This window comes from Phallusia mammillata, chromosome 5, assembly GCF_965637545.1.
Source record: "Phallusia mammillata chromosome 5, kaPhaMamm4.hap1.1, whole genome shotgun sequence".
In the NCBI taxonomy this organism is placed as follows: Eukaryota; Metazoa; Chordata; class Ascidiacea; order Phlebobranchia; family Ascidiidae; genus Phallusia; species Phallusia mammillata.
In genome coordinates this window covers 24,517,674-24,536,698 of record NC_137256.1, presented here as the reverse complement: position 1 = coordinate 24,536,698, position 19,025 = coordinate 24,517,674, and the positions used below count along the sequence as shown (strand labels likewise).

Genomic DNA, 19,025 nt, shown 5'->3' with positions numbered 1-19,025 from the left:
CACAAATCATTTGGCGTGCCATGAACAATCACCTTACGTGCCAAAGTTCCCGACCCTTGGTTTAGTCTTTCTCAGCCAAAAGGGGCATTTCTCACATACACTGTTTTTAAAACCTTATGCATGCCGCTCGTCTTGTACTGTCGCTGCTATTTTAAACTGAATTTTTAACGACAGCGGTTGCGCATACACAACAGAAACAGTCAACAATTACATAACGTCCATGGTGCGTTTAACAGTTTGTGCTTCCTGTACATCAGGGGTGTCTAAAGTGCGGCCCCCGACGGCATTTCGCGTGGCCCACGGCTGTTTTTTTTAAACTTGTAACGCGTATGGCCCGCCATAGTTTGGATTATGTTTTTGGGTTTTGGCCACTTGCGAATTCACGCAAAAGCCTTCCACGGAACTTTATTTACCAGTAAAACGGAAGCATACATAGTGCTGACGCAACAAAATCCCACAATTTCCCTAAATCCCGTATATTTGGCTCTAATTCTTAAATACGTTGGCCCGCGGGCTTCTTCACCTGGTAAAAATTGCCCCCCATCAAAAAAAGTTTGGACACCCCTGCTGTACATATTAGCACATAATAATAGTCAATTGTTTCTACTGCTAACAGCATTCTAAAAATACTGGCCTTTAATGTGTGCATGACGCACGGAAAAGTCTGTCGGTTTGCACTTGTTTTGAAAAAGTTGTTTTTCTGTAAATGATGAAGCAGTTCGAATCAGCGGTTGAGAAAGTGTTACTTAATCTGGGGTCAAAGTGGTTTGAAGCCAAAACCCCAATGAATCTGTGCAAGTAGAAACGGTAGCCCAAGTTAACATTAAGATACAGAGTTAATAGGATTTTGGGAGCTTTTGATTGATGTGATGTGTTGTTTAAACTTGTTGTAAAATTTTGTGTAAATCTTGTCAACGAAATTGGAATACAGGATGGGATTGAGGGCGCTGTTGATCGGCAGAAGAACGATCGCAGCTACTGCGTATGAAATGCTGTCGATCTTTACTCCACTGAAGTTGATGAAAACCATGATGGACAGTGGAATCCAGCAACAGAAATCAGTGATGATCAGACGAATAATCTTGCGTTGAATTTCTGTATAAAAACACATCAATCAAGTTATCAAATGAGCTTTTCGGACCTGACGCCAGAATTAAACAACTTAACCAATATCCAAAAACTACAATAAGTAAAAAAAGACGGCTGCATTGATTGATTTTCTAAAATTACGGATAATTAAATAATTAGCCAATTATCAGCAAAAAGCGAACAGTTTATTAAAAGCTACACCAAGAACAAAGATTTAAAAAGCGGCGAAAGACAATCACGGATCACCTCTATTATGTCTTTGACCTCTATTTGACCTTACGGTCGATTTTCGAATCTTTGCAGCAATGAGAATATGTAGGACGGCGACCAGCACGAAACTCAAAAAGTTAACCACAGAAATCGTAAGCGAAAACTTCCACGAGTCAAAATCCTTTGTAACGAACACTTGAGGGAGACACACTGTATTGCAGCTGTAGTATCTAAGACAAAAGATGAAAGGTTTGCCAAGAACTTGGCCGAATGATCCGGCGCGCCTGACCCACATACAGTCATAAAAAAACCTGATCGTGATTCGTCCCCGGGAGATCCAAAAAAAAGATAAAAGGTTTAATCGAATACTACATACATTAGATTAGTGCAGTGGTTCTCAACTGGTGGTCCATGATAACTTTTTGGGATGTCCAAATGACTTCAATTATATTTGGTGATAAACTGGAAATAGTTGCATATAAGTGATTCAATATTCAGTACGAAAAAAACTTATGCAAGGCCATTTATTGTTAGCTGTCAGTTGTTTGATATTACTCCTCGAAATCCTGCATTGAAGAATGATGTTTTTCATTGAAGAATGTTTCAAGCCAATATGCTTGTTGTGGATGCTTTCTTTATCATTACTTAACAACAGACTGCCTACGATATTCATTTACTGAGCTAGTGGTAATGGCCTGAAACGGGATGAGAACCATTAACAAGGATGGTAAAAGTTTGAAACTTTCGTCCGTACTAGCAATGTCACATCACAAATATATTCAATATACTGATGGGATCAGTCCTGAAGCGTCGATGCTGATCAGCGATCAGTGCATGCGTATCAATAAATCACAGTACGCCAGGCCTGTTAAAGGCGTTGTACCTGTCGTGGGTTCGAATCCCACCGCAGGCTAGATTTTTCTAGCCTTTGCCTTGCCATATGCTTGGTGACCAGCTGATTCTGTACAACGCCTTTAATAGGCCCGGCGTACTATGATATGACCTTTGAATTAACAAACAAACAATCAATAGTACAAAGGCAATTAACAATTACCAGAATCCAAGGTCAAATAAATAATGAAAGATCACCACAAACCCAAATAGCTTCTTAATCTTGAATTGGGTAAAGTTGGGTGCGTGGAAATCTAGAAACCTCTCAATTTCGGTCCAAGATTCGAAATTAACCACCGACCGCGCCTCGTCCAAGGTCAGCGATCGAAGGTCACGTAGGTACGTCACTAAATTGATGACGTATTCCTTTGCTTCCTTGAATGTGATGACGTCTTTGTTGAAAACGGGGTTTCGTTTGATCTGTGCCAAGTAGTAGAAACTGCTTTGCTTGATTCCGGACAAAGGAATCAAAGCCAAGGTGAGGGAAATACCCCAAGTGCAGAGCATTATCAGCATTACAACTTGGAAGCTTGGTTTGTTCAAAGAACCGATCGGCTGTAAGAAAAATCAACGCTTAAGTTGCTTAACAAGTTTGTTGAATCAATTAAATTGTTCTGTTTAAACTGCCGGGTTATGTCATATATCTATTGATAAAAGTTTATAAAAAGCATTCATTTTTTCCCTAAGAACTAAAGATATATTTTTTGCCTTGACAGAAATATATATCTCCTAAAATCTTAAGGACAAATGACTTAATTTTTTCATGAACTTGAATCAATAGATATAAGTTCATTACTGTCTTCATCCAGCAAGCTGGGAGATTCTAGTTTTCTGTTTAAAGTATGAAGTGTTTGTTTTAACTTGTTTGGATTGGTGGTTTCAAATTGCTTTGGCATGATTCCTCTTTGTAGGAGCAATGTCGATTTCTGATTAGTGACATAGATTCGGGATGTGAACCAATAACCTATCGACCTTTAGCGCTACCCACATTTGCCCATTTTGTATCATTACAATTGCATGTCCACAAAATTGACAACATACCCTAAACACTCAAGGTGTTCTGCTCAGTGTCATATAGATGGGATTCGAACCTACATCCTTTCGAACTTTAGCGCTACCCTAATTCCTTTTGTATCATTGTAATTTATGTCGTTAACATCCACACAAATTGGCAACTTATCCTAAACTCTTAAATTATTCTGCTCAGTGAGATTCGAACCTACATCCTTTCGAATTTTAGCGTTACCCACATTGTCCCTTTTGTATCATAGCAATTTTATGTCATTTACGTCCACAAAAATGACAACTCACCCTAAATACGGAATGCACTCGCGTCGCTGTGAGAGCGAGCATAGTAAAAACTGAAGTTTGACTTGAAAGAACGACCAAAACTCCCAAGGCAACACACAGGTCGCTTGTCAGCCACCAACGCTTCAGGATACAAAATTTGCCGCTGTATAAACGATTCGTTATTCCAAGAACCGACAGATAAACGCCCATAAGAAAATCAGCAACCGCTAGATTTAACACCAGCATGTGGTTGGCGCGTAGCGAAGCGCTGACGTCGCGCTTGGTTGCCAGGCTTCGTAGGAAACAAGCTTCTCCATAAATGACCACCTGTGAAAATGTTAGAAAATTGCGACAGAATTAAAAAGAAATTCAAAGTTAAAGGTTACGCTATAGACAAACCAGAATTGTAAGTCGGTCCAGTTTCGGGTTTGCGGGCTTAGATTTCTTCAAAAAAACCTGATTGATTTGGGGCTGACTTTACACTCTGTTTCAGTATTTTTTTGAATAAAATTAACTAGCCAAGTAGCCAGTTGCTGGACCTGAACTAATGTCAAACAGCCTTACAACGCCACGTTCAAGAGTCTTTCACCAAACCCGCCCCGTTGGATCAAGAACAATTTTCTATTGTGTTTGTGGTCTTGGTCTTTCCTGAGACTTCAATGTTTAGGCCTGTCAATCAAACTATCGGGACTAAACGGGCTTCTCATGATTCGGGTTCGGACCAGGTTTCGGGCTTGTACTTAAGGGTTCGGGGTCCAATTTCGGGCCCGTTTACAACAGATGCCTCGACTAGTACACAAACCAACTATGGAACTTATAAATTATACTGACCACGTTTCCTAAGACTGCCAAGGCCGCCATCGTCAAAACCAAGACCCCTAGAAATTGATTCTTAATGAGATATTGGGTGGACGACAGGTAACTATTAACGTTTGGCGTAAAATTGGAACATTCGTCGCTCCAGTCTACACAATCACCAACACCGTCCTGAACCTAGATAAGGAAAAATAAGTCATGAAAATCATTCGTCTCTAAAGATTTTGAGATCTATATTTTGCCTTATTACTTCATGAAAAACATCTCCAAGTTTCAGATCAATATATTTCGCCTTATACGTTCATCATATCTTCTATTTGAATAAAATACTGATGCTATGATGCTGTTTAGCCGAAACATAGATAAGTTTATGTCTCAAAATGTTAAAAAACAAATGACTTCATGTTTTTCTTGATCTAAAATCAATAGACACAAAGCTCATTATAGTCTTCATCCACCAAGCAACAAGCTGGGAGATTCCAATTTTACGTTTAAAGTAAGTTACAAGTATTGTAGAGAAATAGCGAATATTTTTCCCTCGTACCCTATGTGAGGGGTGGGGGGGGGTTCAACTTTGTCATGCTTCGGGCCCCCAAAAAATTCTTTTCATGTAGGGAATTAGTGTCTTTTTAATGTAAAAATGATGAGATTCCGTTTTAGCTCGAAACGTGCGCTTCAAGCGGTAGGATCCGAATCCCAAACTCACATGTTGTCGTGTGACAAAGTACGGGACTCCCCCAGTACAGTAGAACCGTTTGTCTGCGAAACAATCACTCTCGTCCTCTCTTGCGTCACAATTGATGACTTCGTCACAAACAAGGTCGTTTGATATCGAGACCTGTACGTATAAATGAACCTTGTTTGTCTGTCAACCATATAAGCTTACATGAGTAATTCAAATAGAAGCAAGTGAATCAAAATATGCTTAAGCACAACAGAAAGGATAAATAACTTTACTAAATATAGCAAAAATCCTTCTGAAACACAATATTAGCCTGCAGTACCAATTCAAAGCTTTTATTTGGTCACAGAAAAAATTTAAAATTTGTTATATTGTTTTCATGGACACTTGCATTTCGTTATCAAGTCCCGAAAAACAACATTTACTCTGAAATATGAAACATGGTTTGGTGCACATTTAGAAAACTTTCGTAGCGCGAGTCCCGGAAACACTCTTGTCGTGGGTTCGAATCCCATCGCAGGCTAGATTTTTCTAGCTCACGCCTTGGCATATGGGAATGATTGCTGACCGGCTGTTTCGTTATGACGCCTTCAATGGGCCTGGCGTACTGTGATTTATACACATACTAAATATATAATTGTGCGGTGATCACTGGTCTGCATCCCAGTGATGAATTTATGTTCATCTTACAGCATGATCAGAGCCATATATGTCAGAACTAACGACATTTATGGCAGAGTTTTTATTCTTGCATACCCGGGATCCGTTTAATGCCGAGCAGTAAAATCTATCGTCGCATCCTACTTCATCACTTCCATCCTCGCAATCTTCCTTTCCATCGCAAACCTCATTAGGCGAAATCGCATCCCTTGATCCATCTTCCTCCGAAGTATTGGCCTGTCGGACACATGGTGTCGCTGTGGTGCGCATCTGTGACATTTCAAACCACTAAATGCTTGTTTGTTGTATTTTTATCCTCGGTGGGCGGGCAATGCCTGAATGCGTAATGCTCACAATGAGTCCGCCGTCGAGCTGCCTGTTTTATTTTACAAAAGAACACTACATACCGATCTGTTTATAAGTTTAATGCTAAAAATAACGGCCCAAATAGACGTAAAAAGCGACCTTCTTTATATTTCAAACGTTTCGGCAAATGCTCATGCCATAATCAGTGATATGAAGGCCACATCAGTTACACCCGTTTATATACACTTAAGTCACGTGAACACTTTGTTTGTTTCATTTTTATCCTCGGTGGGCGGGTAACGCCTGAATGCGTTATGCTCACAACGAGTCCACCATCGTGCGGTTTTACTTCAAGGTCTTTGCCCCTAAAACACTTTAATATCATGTCGAAATTACACTTATCTATTTAATTGGTGCATGGTAGCGCTAAAACCCAGTTCTGACATAATTTGTTACCAAAAGGTAATTGCATTTAAGTTAAAAATCAATTTCTCTAATGTGCTCTCAGTGTTTTGCCCTTAAAAGGTAAATAAAAGACTCAAAAAGTTTGAGAACCTTGGATTTTTTCTCACTTTTATCCTTGCAAAATAAAAAGGAATAACCCACTAGTAAATTAGATTCAGCCGATTGTGACGTAATATTGCAGAACATTGTGTTTTGATTCAAACAATGCGCGCACTCATCTTCACGCATCGGGCATTCGATTTCACCGTCACATGATGCAGCTGTGATGACGTCACGCATCGCCGGGATGGAGCAATCCTGTCTGCATCGGCAGTTTTCCTGGTTGTAACCCGAACCCGCCTCCGAACAAGGCAAAGTTCCTCGGCAAAACGCACCGCTGAAACACAGCAGTAATTAAATGCACTATAAATCATATTATGCCAGGCCCCAGCCGGTCACTAAGCATTTACCATATCTAGCCTACTGTGGGATTCGACCCACGACAGGAGTCTTTTCGGGACTTGCGCTCTACCAACTGAGTATATGAGTATGCTGTCTGCATAGACCAGCGGTTCCCAACCTTTCTGGCGCCGTAACCCCTTTATAAGATTTGCTAAGTTGTAATGACCATAAAGGTAGTAGTGGGCCCCAAATTAAAATTGACTGTATTTTTTCTCAAAAATAAAGTGGTCCATGAGTTTTTTGGGGGCAAGTGGTTCATGGCCTACAACGAGTTGGGTACCATGCCTCCTGGCGATCCCAGGCAAATTGTCAGGCGACCCCAGTTGGGGTCGCGACCCACAGGTTGGGAACCGCTGGCAGAGACGCTTCAGGGCTGATCTCAGTTGTGGGCTGGTCCCACATTAATTTTTAAAATAAACACTTAGGCTCTGGGAATATGGCCTTTGAAGTTGTTAATAGTCACAATATTAAATGATGTATGTACGGATAGCATTTTCCTATATAGTGTATTAGGAAGGAATAGAAATGTTTTTTAATGAAGGAAAACCACTTAACTAACCTTTCATCAAACCGGTTTTCACAATCAGCGATTCCGTCACAAAATCTGTATCTGTGCACACACTGAGAGCTGTTATAGCCACACTGAACCAATCCCACTTCACATTGGATGTTGTTGTTGTTTTGTAATAAACTAAAACACACGTTAAAGGTAAACTGTTCGGCGTTGATCAATTTTACAGCTGATTTACAGCAAGCTTGGTGCCCCAGCGAAGCGTACAGATCATGCATAAAACTGCAGGGTAGATTACAATCTGGCTTTCCAACCACTTCTCTTTCGGTCCTCTTTTTAAAATTCTGTGGTAAATTTCCCCCTGGACTTAAACCAAATTTAAATTACCCCAAAACATATTAAATTTAACCCAAGGGGGCGATATTTCTATAGTTGAGAACCTCTGGATAAAGAAAAACCGATTTCAAACTTGTTTAAATATTAGCTAAACTCCCTTTTCAAGTTGGGAAATCCTGGTAAATTGACTCTGGAAGTTGGGAAATATTTATTACCAGGTTAAGATCAGTCGACAATGTTATGATTTTAACCTGGAAATAAAGATTTCCCAACTTCCAGAGTCAATTTACCAGGATTTATAAATTCCCTTTTTTAAGTTATACTTTTACTCATATTTTTGTGTTTACTGACCTTTCCATTCCAATACTTTGAACTCTTAGTGATACCAGATTGCAAACGTCATAAAGGTAGTGATTGTTAGGACACAAACACTCGTCAGACAAATCGGGGCACTGGAAACTTCCCGAGCAAACGTCTTTGGTTGAGATTATCATGGAAGCGTCGAGACAAACCCAACATTTGGTCGAGTCCAAAGATAACAAAGAAAATGCTTGGCTACTAAAATCACAAAACAAAAGTAATTCAGATTCGTGTTTTTAACAGTCAACATACAACAACAAACGTACAGTCAAGATACAGCAACAAACGTACAGCAAACGCAAATCTAAATAAATATCCCCCGAGCAACAACTCGAAATAGGTTTCAAACCAACCTGGGATGAAGAACATCAGCATTGGACACATTAGAAGCAAAGCAAAGATCGTCGCCGTTGTCACAATCCTGGACATTGTCCCACAATAGTTGTTGCGGTAAACGACAAATTCTCCCGTTTCTGACACATTTAAATCCAACTCCATTCTGCCAATCGTCATCTTCCGGGCAACCATTGCACGCATTTCCATCACATACAGTTGAGCGCAAAACGCATTTCTTGCTCTCCTGACATTTGTAATGTGTTGGGCAACCGACGTCACATGGCGTCCAACCCTGACACGTGACTGTGGCCTTACAGAGTAAGTCTCGGTGCAGCAGACAGGTTTTGTTTCTGCCCAAAACATGGCACCTGTCAAAACATGCACACAAGTATAAAACAACAAATACCAGTGTCGAAGCTTAATCAGTTGAGCGAATGGAAACGTTTTCTCTGGTTTTTACACAAACTGAGTTAGACTAGAAGCACAGAGGTCGTGGGTTCGAACCTCATCGCAAGGTGTTCAGTGCGTCTTGCTCCTAAACATTTTTATTTACTTGTTGAAAGGACGACTAAGGGTATATTATGTACATTACCTGAATCAAACGGTTAAGTAGCTGACATTGTAATTCGCTGTTATTCACCATGTAGCAAGAAAAAAGTGTAGATTATTTGACCGATTATTAAGCATTAATATTTTATATCTTGTACCTGACGTAATTGCTGAAGCACTGTGGACACGAGATGTCGTCGGAGAGTTCGTCGTCTTTTTCATCGCAATCTCGGTTTCCGTCGCAAAATTTCGTAATGTGAATAATTTTTCCCCCCTTGCACGAAAATTCTAGATGAAGTTTTGTTAATTTGCATTAAAATCGAATACTCTATTGCTCTGCTGCGTCATTTTCGACATTTTGCTATCTGCTTTATATCTACATTGGCATATTTTGACCCATTTTGCGACCACTTCCTAATTCACTGTGACGTTTAAAGTGCCACTTTTCATTTAAGCCAGAGGTTGGCAAACTTTTATGTACTGTGGGCCGTTTTTGAAATAACTACAAATATTTAGCAATGAAAACGACTAAATTAGTTTATCATCCCCGGGAATTGATGGGCATATTGTTTTAAAGCATTTAACCTGAAAAAAGTCCTCGCGGACCGGCACCGAGCAGGTTTCCGATCACTGATTTAAGCGAATACTTTAACGAGGAGAAACCAAATGTAATGCACTGCTATTATGGCTATATAGTTCTCGAATTGGGTTTAGAAATAAGAAATGCCTTTTGCTTTGTAGACCTACCTGCATCTTCAGAACTATCGGAATTGGTTTTGCAAATCAAAACCCAGAACAACATCAAAATGCAAGCATTCCTCATTATTTTAACAACCAAGTAGCCTATCCTTACTTTACAGTGAAGTTAGGTCTTATGTAACAAGAAAACTTGTTGAGGAAATATAGAATTCATAACATACTCGTGTGGATCTTAAGTTATAAAGAATTTGTTTTACAAATCAATACCCAAAACAATATTAAAATGCACAGTCCTCATTATTTTAACAATCAAGTATCCTTACGTTACAGTAAAGTAGCCTACAGACCTCATAACATATTTTTGTGGCGCTTTTAAACCGAATGTAAAACATAAATTTGCGGAATCAGTTTTTTAGATTGACCTGTGACCGGCGACCACCATCTGTCACAAAACAAACATATCCGATCTTCTCCGGTGATAACTACAAAGGAATTCAAGTAATCAGTCATGCTGCGCTTATTAAATCCCTTTTCATAGCTATAGTTAGATTTTATCACAATATTTAAATTAAATCTTTCTAACAAAAGCACAAGATGGCCTTAACAGGTCGCAAATAAACCTAATTCCAAATACTTGTGTTGTAAACAACTCGATGTTTTTATTGAAATAAATATTTGTAAGGCGTTGACCAGTGGTTGTCAACCAGGGCCCATGGTTCCCCACGGGGGCCACGAGCTGAGTTCCGGGGGGTCACGGGTGTAGGTTCACAAGAAACACACACTAAAAGCCATTTTCTTTTAAAATTTATTCCCTAATTTAATCGTCTATTGCACATACTATTTGTCTGTATTGAGGTTTTTCAAGATTACGGATTCTTGTTTACTCTATTCGACCTGTTTAAAGTCGAAATTAGTACCGAATTCCAACATGAGATTGCCATTTACATTTTTGAAGGGGCCACAGGTCCTACAAGGTTACTTGATGGGGGCCATGAGGCCCAAAAGTTACTTTTAGGGGTCACGGTCTACGAAAGGTTGAGAACCACTGGCGTTGTCTTTCATGACATGTTAATAAGTTGTAAAGTTCATAATCTGTTCACGTTTAATTTCGTTGTCAAGGAATTAAAGTTTGCTGCTCGTTTTGTACGTTTAATTTTAGTTACTATTTCTATGTATTTTCGCCCAGCGCTGATGGTAAAGCGTGTCGCTCATCGGATGAATCTTCACGCAAGAAAAAGTTCATGAAAGTTTGAGATTGAGAATTAAAAAGTGGATATTAGAAAGTTAATTAAAAGCAGCATTTTGTTATTTTGAATCTTACTTCTGCAGGCACAATATAAAGAAACCATCGCAATGGCTGAACCTGAACTTTTATTGGATTCAAGTATTCGTTTTTGGGTGGTTTTGCCGATCGTATTCATCACTTTTGTGTTTGGAATTATTCGTCATTATCTTTCGCTTTTAATGACTTCGGAAAAGACTGTGTCTTTGGAACAAGTCCGAGATAGGTAAATCTTTGTGCATACATTTGTTTAAAACATAATTGCTGTCAAGTAAGATATATATTTTTTGTTCTTTTATATTGCATTGAAAATTTCTATTGTGTATTTTTGTTAGTAATAATTTTTTTTTGTACATTTTGAATTTCAGTCAAGCCCTAATTAGATGTCGGAATTTGAGGGAAAACGGTCAATACATCCCAAAGCAAGCGTTTGAAATGCGCAAACATTATTTATTGAACAAAGAGGGAATTATTACAAAAGGAAAAGAAAAACCCAGTCAGGTATATAGTTTTTATTTTATTTTAAGGACAATTATTCAGTATGCAACACATGTTTACATTGTTAATGGTGTTGGCATAGTACTAAAATGACATGTTACTCTGTGTCATTAAAAACCAAGGTGGTGCATAGCAAAGAGACATTTTGAGTTTTTTGTCTTTAACTTCCACTTATTTGTCAAAACTAAATGTAACGAATATTTATCAAAACTAAATGTAATGGAAAGATGTGCTTGTTTTTCATTTATTTGTCAAAACTAAATGTAACAGAAAAATTCGCTTGTTCTGCAAGTCCAAGTCGGATGGAAAACCCAAGTACAAGTTTGCAAACCCGATTCCCTGATACCAAGCAAAGAAAAATGTTTAACCAAAAATAGTTTCAATTAATAAGAATTAAAATGACCTAAATCAGGGGTCACCAAACTATGGTCCTTTGTACAGGTTGTTTCATCCGGCCCATGGTCATATTTTTTCGTTCCCCAAATTGAGAGTCCTACAAAAATCACCCTGATGGCTAAGTTTGGAAACACGACATTAAGGCTTGTAAACTATGTGGCCCTCATGAATCATTATTAAACTTTTTTGGCCCATTGTAAAAAGTTTTGTGCTAAATAAATGTAACAAGTGGAATTGTTCATAGGCAGAAATACCCGTGCTTTATCAGTGGTGCAATGGACAATAAACCAAGTTTGCTGCTTTCTTAGACTTTCTCTACGTTAATATTTTTGTACCAGCTTGCATATGTATAAAACACAGAAACAGTAATATTGTTGTTCCAGGCTAAAAACCCGATGACCGACCCTTCAATGATGACAGACATGCTTAAAGGAAATGTTCTTAATGTTCTGCCCATGATAGTTATTGGGGGATGGATTCAATGGACATTTTCTGGATTTGTCACAAGTAAAATATTTATGCTTTTAATTTTTTGCTGAAACAATGCTAACAAGGAGTTTGCATAATATATTATTTGTTTGTTTTTCGATAAATTTTTTTCTTAACAATTTAAAACATTTTCATTCCTCCATAATATACTACATAGTAGATGCTACACCATACAAAAATCTATTAAAATTTAGCCTTTTATCAACTCCACAGATGATATTGGCAAAACTGTGTTTGCAAAAACTACCTGTAAAAATTAATCTAAATTCCTCCCCAGTTGGGAACCACTGCTGCAATTAGTTTTTTAACTTTTTGACATTTGCTGCAGTTTTATCAAACAAATCAACCTCATCTCAACACCCCCTTTGGATTGATGATGTTCTAACTTCTAAACTTTCTTTACAGCTAAGGTCCCATTTCCGCTGACGATTCGATTCAAACCAATGCTCCAGCGTGGAATAGAACTTGAAGCCTTGGATGCGTCATGGTAACAAGACTAGAAGACATGGCGATGGCAAAGCATGGTCTTATCAAGCATTTTTACCCCTTACCCACTTTTACTGCATATTAATTAAATACAAGCTTTTTGGCCCCTTTCAGCTTTTGTAAGCCTGAAGTCATCCACTTTTTCCTTAAGATATCTTTATTTAACTTAAGTGATAGGAATGTGCATTATCTTACTCAAATAGTCTGTTATGATTTGCGAAAATTGTCTCCATCACTCATACTGGGTGTCTAGTGACTAAATATTATAATGTACTTATTCACAAATGCCCAACCTTCAGGTTCCACAACTATGATGTTTGCACTTTTCTGCTGCTTCTTGATTTTGTATTTGTCTATTTTTAAAAAATCATTCAATCAGATTTTATTTCTGACCTAGGGTATCATCTGCTTCTTGGTATTTTCTCAATGTTTTTGGATTACGAAGTATGTACTCGTTGATTCTGGGTGAAAATAACGCCGCAGATCAGACGAGACTTATGCAGGATCAAATGTCAGGGGCTGCCATGGCGATGCAACAAGATGCACAGAAAGCATTCAAGGTCAGATTTTGTTTGTTAATGGATATTTACTCTGAAAAAGATGCTTATTACAAGGGTCGGAAAACACTAGTCAGTGACTTGTTTAACAGTCTGTGTGTGATTTGATACTGACCTGAAAAAAGTGGTTTAAGTTGGCTGAACATGTGAAACACAGTGGGAGTGTTTTTGACTTTTTGCCATATGTGGTAGGGTATAGGTGTCGATTTTTTAGCATAAATTTTCTTTTGTGGGGTGGCGAAATTTGGTCAAGTGGTTTCTTACGTTATGAAAACACACTAGGGTACACATTAGGGTTTGTAGATAGGTTTGAGAAGCGAGTAGCGCAAAATGGGTTTTCCCATGCGTTGCAAAAACAATAAGGATTTCACATACCTTGCTTTGCACATGCTCGAAATATACCGACCTATTTGAAAGAGTTACAATCACAATTAAATATTTAAAAAAATAAAACTGTCCGAGGGGTTGCATACGCTGAATATTGCAGATAAAAAACATCTATAGTAGAATGTATTCATTATGTACAAACTCTCTGGTTGTTTTTGTCAAATTATTGCTACAATAAAATGTGTCTATACTCGTAATTGAACCTTAAACTTACCCAGTCCTTAGCTTGGTGGATGAAAACGAATAAGCCTTATACTTAAACTAAAACATATTATAAATCCATATCTCAAATAGCATTTTGTATTCAGGGTGAATGGGAGGCTTTGCAGATAACACCACATCAAAATGCTTTAAAGCACATTGAAGATATTGTTTGTATGACTCATATATTACCAGAGGATCTTTACACAACAGAAAAAATCCCATCAGTGCAAGCTGCAACATCTTGATATTTCAGCAAGCAAATACCAGAACGAGATTTAATTATATGTTGTGTGCTGATATGTTGTCTAGTCCGTGGAAATAAACTTGGCATTGCATTTTTGTTAATAAATGCTTATGCAATGCTTGCCTTCGTGCTTGGCATTGCATATTGTTCACCCTAGCTTTTATGCAATGCTCACTTCGTGTATCCAATAGTGTGGGAAAGTTTGTGTCACTTTGACGATTTGTTTTTTTGCAAAAACACTCACCAAATTCTGGTTAATTGCATACCCAACTTGCAAATCTGATTTATGCAATTAACCAGAGTGTCTGCAATTGATATAAACCAATCCTTACAATCAACCACTACTTTTAAAAATAAAATGATTTTTTAACTGAGAATATGAAGGCCCAAACAGGCTGAAAAAATGACATGCTTGATTGTTTAAAAGTTGTAGCAACCCTTGGTTTGCACCTTTTTAATGTTTTGTGCATCTCAAGTGTTCATTAACTGGTGTAAACAGTGTAACCTTTTATCACTGGTGATGAACATTTGCCAAAACAGCTAAATGATAAGTCATGTTAGTTTGATATTAGGTTATAATTAGATCTATGAACAGATAAGTATGATGTTTAAACATAATTTTATTTTTCATTATAAGTATTGAAAGTGGGCCCCATTAATCCGGTTAAGAAGCTCTGTTTTGTGCACATTGAATAGGATATCTCATGCAATGACTGGAGTTGAATCCATATTTTCCTAAAACTAAATACCCTTCTGACAGTGTGAGAAAACATTTGACACAAGTGAAGATTTTTGGCTCATTTTCATTTCCTGAGGCATTAAGTCCAAGCACCCAGTAAACGTTTAGTTGTTAATCGTTTATGCACACCGTTGAGCAGCAAACATACCATAAAAATGACTGATATGGTCCATTTATCAAAACACTATGAACTAGAAAGTCACAGTTCGTACACGACACAGCTATACAAAAGGCGCAATTAAGACATGATAAAAAGTACAAAAATAGTTGCACCATTGCAAACGATTTAGGCTGGAATTTAAAAAACAAAAGCCTACAGAAATCCATTCAGTTCAAATGTTTTTCTGATCCTCTTCACATCGTCTGGACCAAGGGGTTGTAGCGGGGCTCGTGGGACCCCACCGTAGTAGCCGTACCACTCCATCGCTGCCTTAAGGCCTGGTACACCATATTCTGAAGTTATCTGAACAAAAAAATAATAATACTAACAGAAACAGTCAAGGAATATTTCACCTAACATGCATTTTCAGTTCCTTATTCAAGGAGATACAAGGAAAAATTGTTGTTGGTAAGATAAACATATTCATCTTAACTGATACTGGTCAATCTGGCAATCCCCTACTATGAAGCTGACATATGCAGCATACGAGGCAGGCAACAGTGCCTGTGATTTTTTCTGCTATTCTGTACCGTTTTTATGTGCAAAATCTAAAACCAAATTACACATTACAATGTAGTTGGTGTAATGAGCATAAATTCACAACTGGGATCAGCCCTGAAGCGTCTATGCAGACCAGCAATCACAGCACCCTCATGTAGCTCACTTGGTAGAGTGCAAGTCCTGGAAAGACTCCTGTCGCGGGTTTGAATCCCACCACAGGCTAGATTGTTCTAGCCTGTGCCTTGCCACATGGGAATGCTTGGGAGAGTGGCTGATTCATTATAACGCCTTTAATAGGCCTGGCATACTAGGATTGTTTTGGTAAAGGCTTTTTTATTATTGGTTAAAATTTAGATATCAGGTAAACAACATTCTGTTGTTGGGTTAAAATGATGACAGCATAAAGAGATTTTTAATGCTTATTTGTTGACAATCATACTATTGTGGGTAAAATGTGTTAAAAATACTTTTACACTAATATTAGTTGTGTGCAATGCAATCCACTTGCCAAATTCAGATATAATTTCGAAATTATTAAAAGGAGACTAGCTGTTTGAAAATTAAAACAATTTGTCTGCATAAATGCCAACTTAAATATTATTTAAGCCATTTCTAATAAACTCACAGCAGCATTTGGAGCAATAAGTCGGTGCTGCAGGTACTTCGCTTCCGACCATTTCTCTTCCCTACACAGTTGGTCGAGCAAACAAACCTCTGCACCCAGTACATTAGCGAGCGCACAAACTCCACCAACCGCACCAAGAGCATAACTGGCCCTCAGGAAGCCAGCAGAACCAGCTAAAATTTGGAAACCTTTACTGTCTCTCGTCTCATGTATGATTCGGCCAATTCTACTGATCTGTTGAAAAAATGAACAAAAATAAAAAAGGCATTAATGTGGATGGATCATATGTTTAAAAGTTTAGGTTTTACATGTTTACAAAATGGTTCAGTCTGGCCTATAAACTGGTAACCAAAGCGGAGACCGGTTTAGATGGTAATATGGTCAAAATCAGAATGCCGAAAAAGCTATAGAAATGACATTGCACTGATGATGACAACAGTTTATGTTGAGATGTCTGCTAGATGTATTCTTTATACACAAGTTCTCTAGCAGTTATATTTTTGATTATACTGTGGAAATGTTTGTTAATTACAAAAGTTAAGAACACTATACAGGACTTGAATTTAATCATAGTCTTTACTGTATTCTTTATACACCACTTCTTTAGCAGTAATGTTCATGATTAATTTACAAAAGTAACATTAAATAAAACAATCGGCAACTCCAGTAATACTTACATCACCTCCACTGTCTTTTATTCCGATTATATTTGGATGTGAGGAAAGATGAACAACAGTTTTCACTGGAATCACAACTCCTGTGTTTGCTGGGACGTTGTATAATACCACAGGAACCTTACTCTTATCAGCAACCTTTATAAAAGTCAACTTTTGTTAACAACATACAGTTGATTTATGTTGAAACTTAACATTTTGTTTCACAACAGTATATCTCTCTGCGCTTGCCGACAAAAGCAAATCTGTAACAGTTAATATTTTCTATGTTTATTAGAAATATGAAATAAACATAGAAATATTAAAGTACATTTGTAAGCATTACAAGTGTCCCCTCTTGTCCCCATATGCTTGTGTATACTCCTTAAAGATTAAAGTTAAATTTACAATGCAGAATCCTGTTGAACAAGTGTTTCAATGCCAGACAACACACAAAACTCTCTGGCCTATCTAACAGAGTTTTAATTAAACCGTTGGTTGTTAAAAATGAATAAATAGCTTATAACCTGAGTGTAATGGTCAAGCAGTGCTCTATGTCCCATTTGGTTTTTATAATATCCTGGTGTTACAATCAGGACGGCATCTGCCCCATTGTCAGCCATCTTATTTGACATCTCGATGGTTGCGCTTGTGGCTGCAAACAAAGTCATATATGTTATTCAATTGTTGTTGCCAGTAACCAGGGATCCCTTGCTTCAGTTGATCCAGTTAAAAAAACTCACTTTCTTTACCTAACTTCCAAAGGACACAACCAGAAGAAGAAAAAAATATGGTTAATGACATACTAAGGTCAGGGCTTCTCAAACTTTTTTGCCCTGCGACCCTATTTAATTGAAGAAATTTCTACATGACCCCTTGATGGCTATAGCCTATACACATGAATGATGTTTAAACAATGTATACAATTTATTGTGGCAATAACATAACAATGCATAATGTTTCGCGACCCCTAAATTTTATTTCTCGACCCTCAGTTTGAGAAGCCCTGACTTAGTAATCCTGAAAAAGGCTTCAGTTTACCAAAATATTTTTGAACACTTTTTTTGAACATGCTATTTTAAGTTTAGTGTACTAGTACATGGTGGTCCAAGACAAGCAAAATATACATGCACCAAGCGATTCTGTATATTTTAGGTTTAATAAACTTTCACCTACATTCACAGCCGGCACCTGCCAGCACCAGTTTGTTGTCCGGAATAAAGTCTTTAATTTCTTGCACAAGATCCAACCTTTCATCTGTTGTTAATAGAGGGTATTCCCCGTTTGAGCCCTGAACGACGTACCCTGAAACCAAATGTACACAAACTTAGATCAGCTTGTAGTGATTGTTTTTAATCTGGCGTGTTCATCACCTAAGTCAGTGGTTCCCAACCCCAGAGGAATTCCTTCCAAATGAGGAATTTTAAAACTTAAGGGGACGAAATAACTAATTTGTACATGTTATTGTAAATAGGCAATTCAGCTCTGGGAATATAACCTGTGAAGTTTCAAATTGTTAAGGGAATTTTCGTAGATAAAGGTTGGGAACCACTGCCCTAAGTTGTCATTGAGATGGTTCCTTGAATGCATTAAAAAAAAAGTTTTTCCCAATGGTGTTATTTGAAAATGGGGTTGCACAGACTTTATAAAAGGTTATGCAACCACAAAAGATTACTGGCTTATATGAACAGGGTAATAAGAAAAACACACACATTCATTAAATCTATATTAAACTATATCTGATTTTGACCAATAATCAAGCATGACAGTGGCGTGTAAGCATGTGTATTGGATAAATTATTGGCAGTAATATCATTCGACCTGTTTAGCTCAGAAACAGGATGATTATTTTTGATCAATTTACCTGCAAAATCGTAATCATTCCATTTTGTTAAGTTCTGCCTCAACTTTTCATAGTAAATATCTCCATTGTTCATAAACGGAGTCGGAATTGGAGGAAATATTCCGCTAATATCAGAACAAGTGGACTGGCACCTTTTGTCAGACAGAAAGATGCTCCTGGTCACTCTAACATGACTTTGTGACAAGTGCAACACCCTTGCAAATCTTATTTTATTCATCACCCTTGCCATGATATTACAAAGTATACAGCTGCTACAACACGAAAAAATAATTTTAGGCAGGGTGTACTGTAAACCAACA

The 19,025-nt window shown here is 37.8% G+C and overlaps 2 protein-coding genes across 2 annotated transcripts; one reads left to right on the top strand and one right to left on the bottom strand.

Moving 5' to 3' along the window:
- The first annotated feature begins 10,904 nt into the window (after nt 1-10,904).
- On the top strand, nt 10,905-14,367 carry LOC145229396 (ER membrane protein complex subunit 3-like). Its single transcript, XM_080094725.1, has 6 exons — nt 10,905-11,149; nt 11,292-11,424; nt 12,201-12,324; nt 12,712-12,793; nt 13,190-13,352; nt 14,045-14,367. The coding sequence occupies exons 1-6, from the start codon at nt 10,995-10,997 to the stop codon at nt 14,183-14,185; spliced, it is 798 nt and encodes a 265-aa protein (XP_079950851.1). The 5' UTR covers nt 10,905-10,994; the 3' UTR covers nt 14,186-14,367.
- A 643-nt stretch (nt 14,368-15,010) lies between these two features.
- Nucleotides 15,011-19,006, bottom strand: LOC145229395 (4-hydroxy-2-oxoglutarate aldolase, mitochondrial-like). Its single transcript, XM_080094724.1, has 6 exons — nt 18,727-19,006; nt 18,039-18,167; nt 17,390-17,517; nt 16,887-17,021; nt 16,210-16,443; nt 15,011-15,386 (listed from the first exon to the last, which is right to left on the bottom strand). Exons 1-6 carry the CDS (start codon nt 18,953-18,955, stop codon nt 15,237-15,239), a joined length of 1,005 nt encoding a protein of 334 aa, XP_079950850.1. The 5' UTR covers nt 18,956-19,006; the 3' UTR covers nt 15,011-15,236.
- Between the last annotated feature and the right edge of the window lie 19 nt (nt 19,007-19,025).

Excerpts from the sequence above, each read along its gene's own strand:
- LOC145229396 (XM_080094725.1), top strand. The coding sequence starts at position 10,995 with ATGGCTGAACCTGAACTTTTATTGGATTCAAGTATTCGTTTTTGGGTG. Across the intron at positions 11,150-11,291 it reads TTGGAACAAGTCCGAGATAG|TCAAGCCCTAATTAGATGTC; the intron begins GTAAATCTTTGT and ends TTTGAATTTCAG. Across the intron at positions 11,425-12,200 it reads GAAAAGAAAAACCCAGTCAG|GCTAAAAACCCGATGACCGA; the intron begins GTATATAGTTTT and ends TTGTTGTTCCAG.
- LOC145229395 (XM_080094724.1), bottom strand. The coding sequence starts at position 18,955 with ATGGCAAGGGTGATGAATAAAATAAGATTTGCAAGGGTGTTGCACTTG. Across the intron at positions 18,168-18,726 it reads GAATGATTACGATTTTGCAG|GGTACGTCGTTCAGGGCTCA; the intron begins GTAAATTGATCA and ends ATTTGGTTTCAG. Across the intron at positions 16,444-16,886 it reads TAAAAGACAGTGGAGGTGAT|ATCAGTAGAATTGGCCGAAT; the intron begins GTAAGTATTACT and ends TTTTTTCAACAG.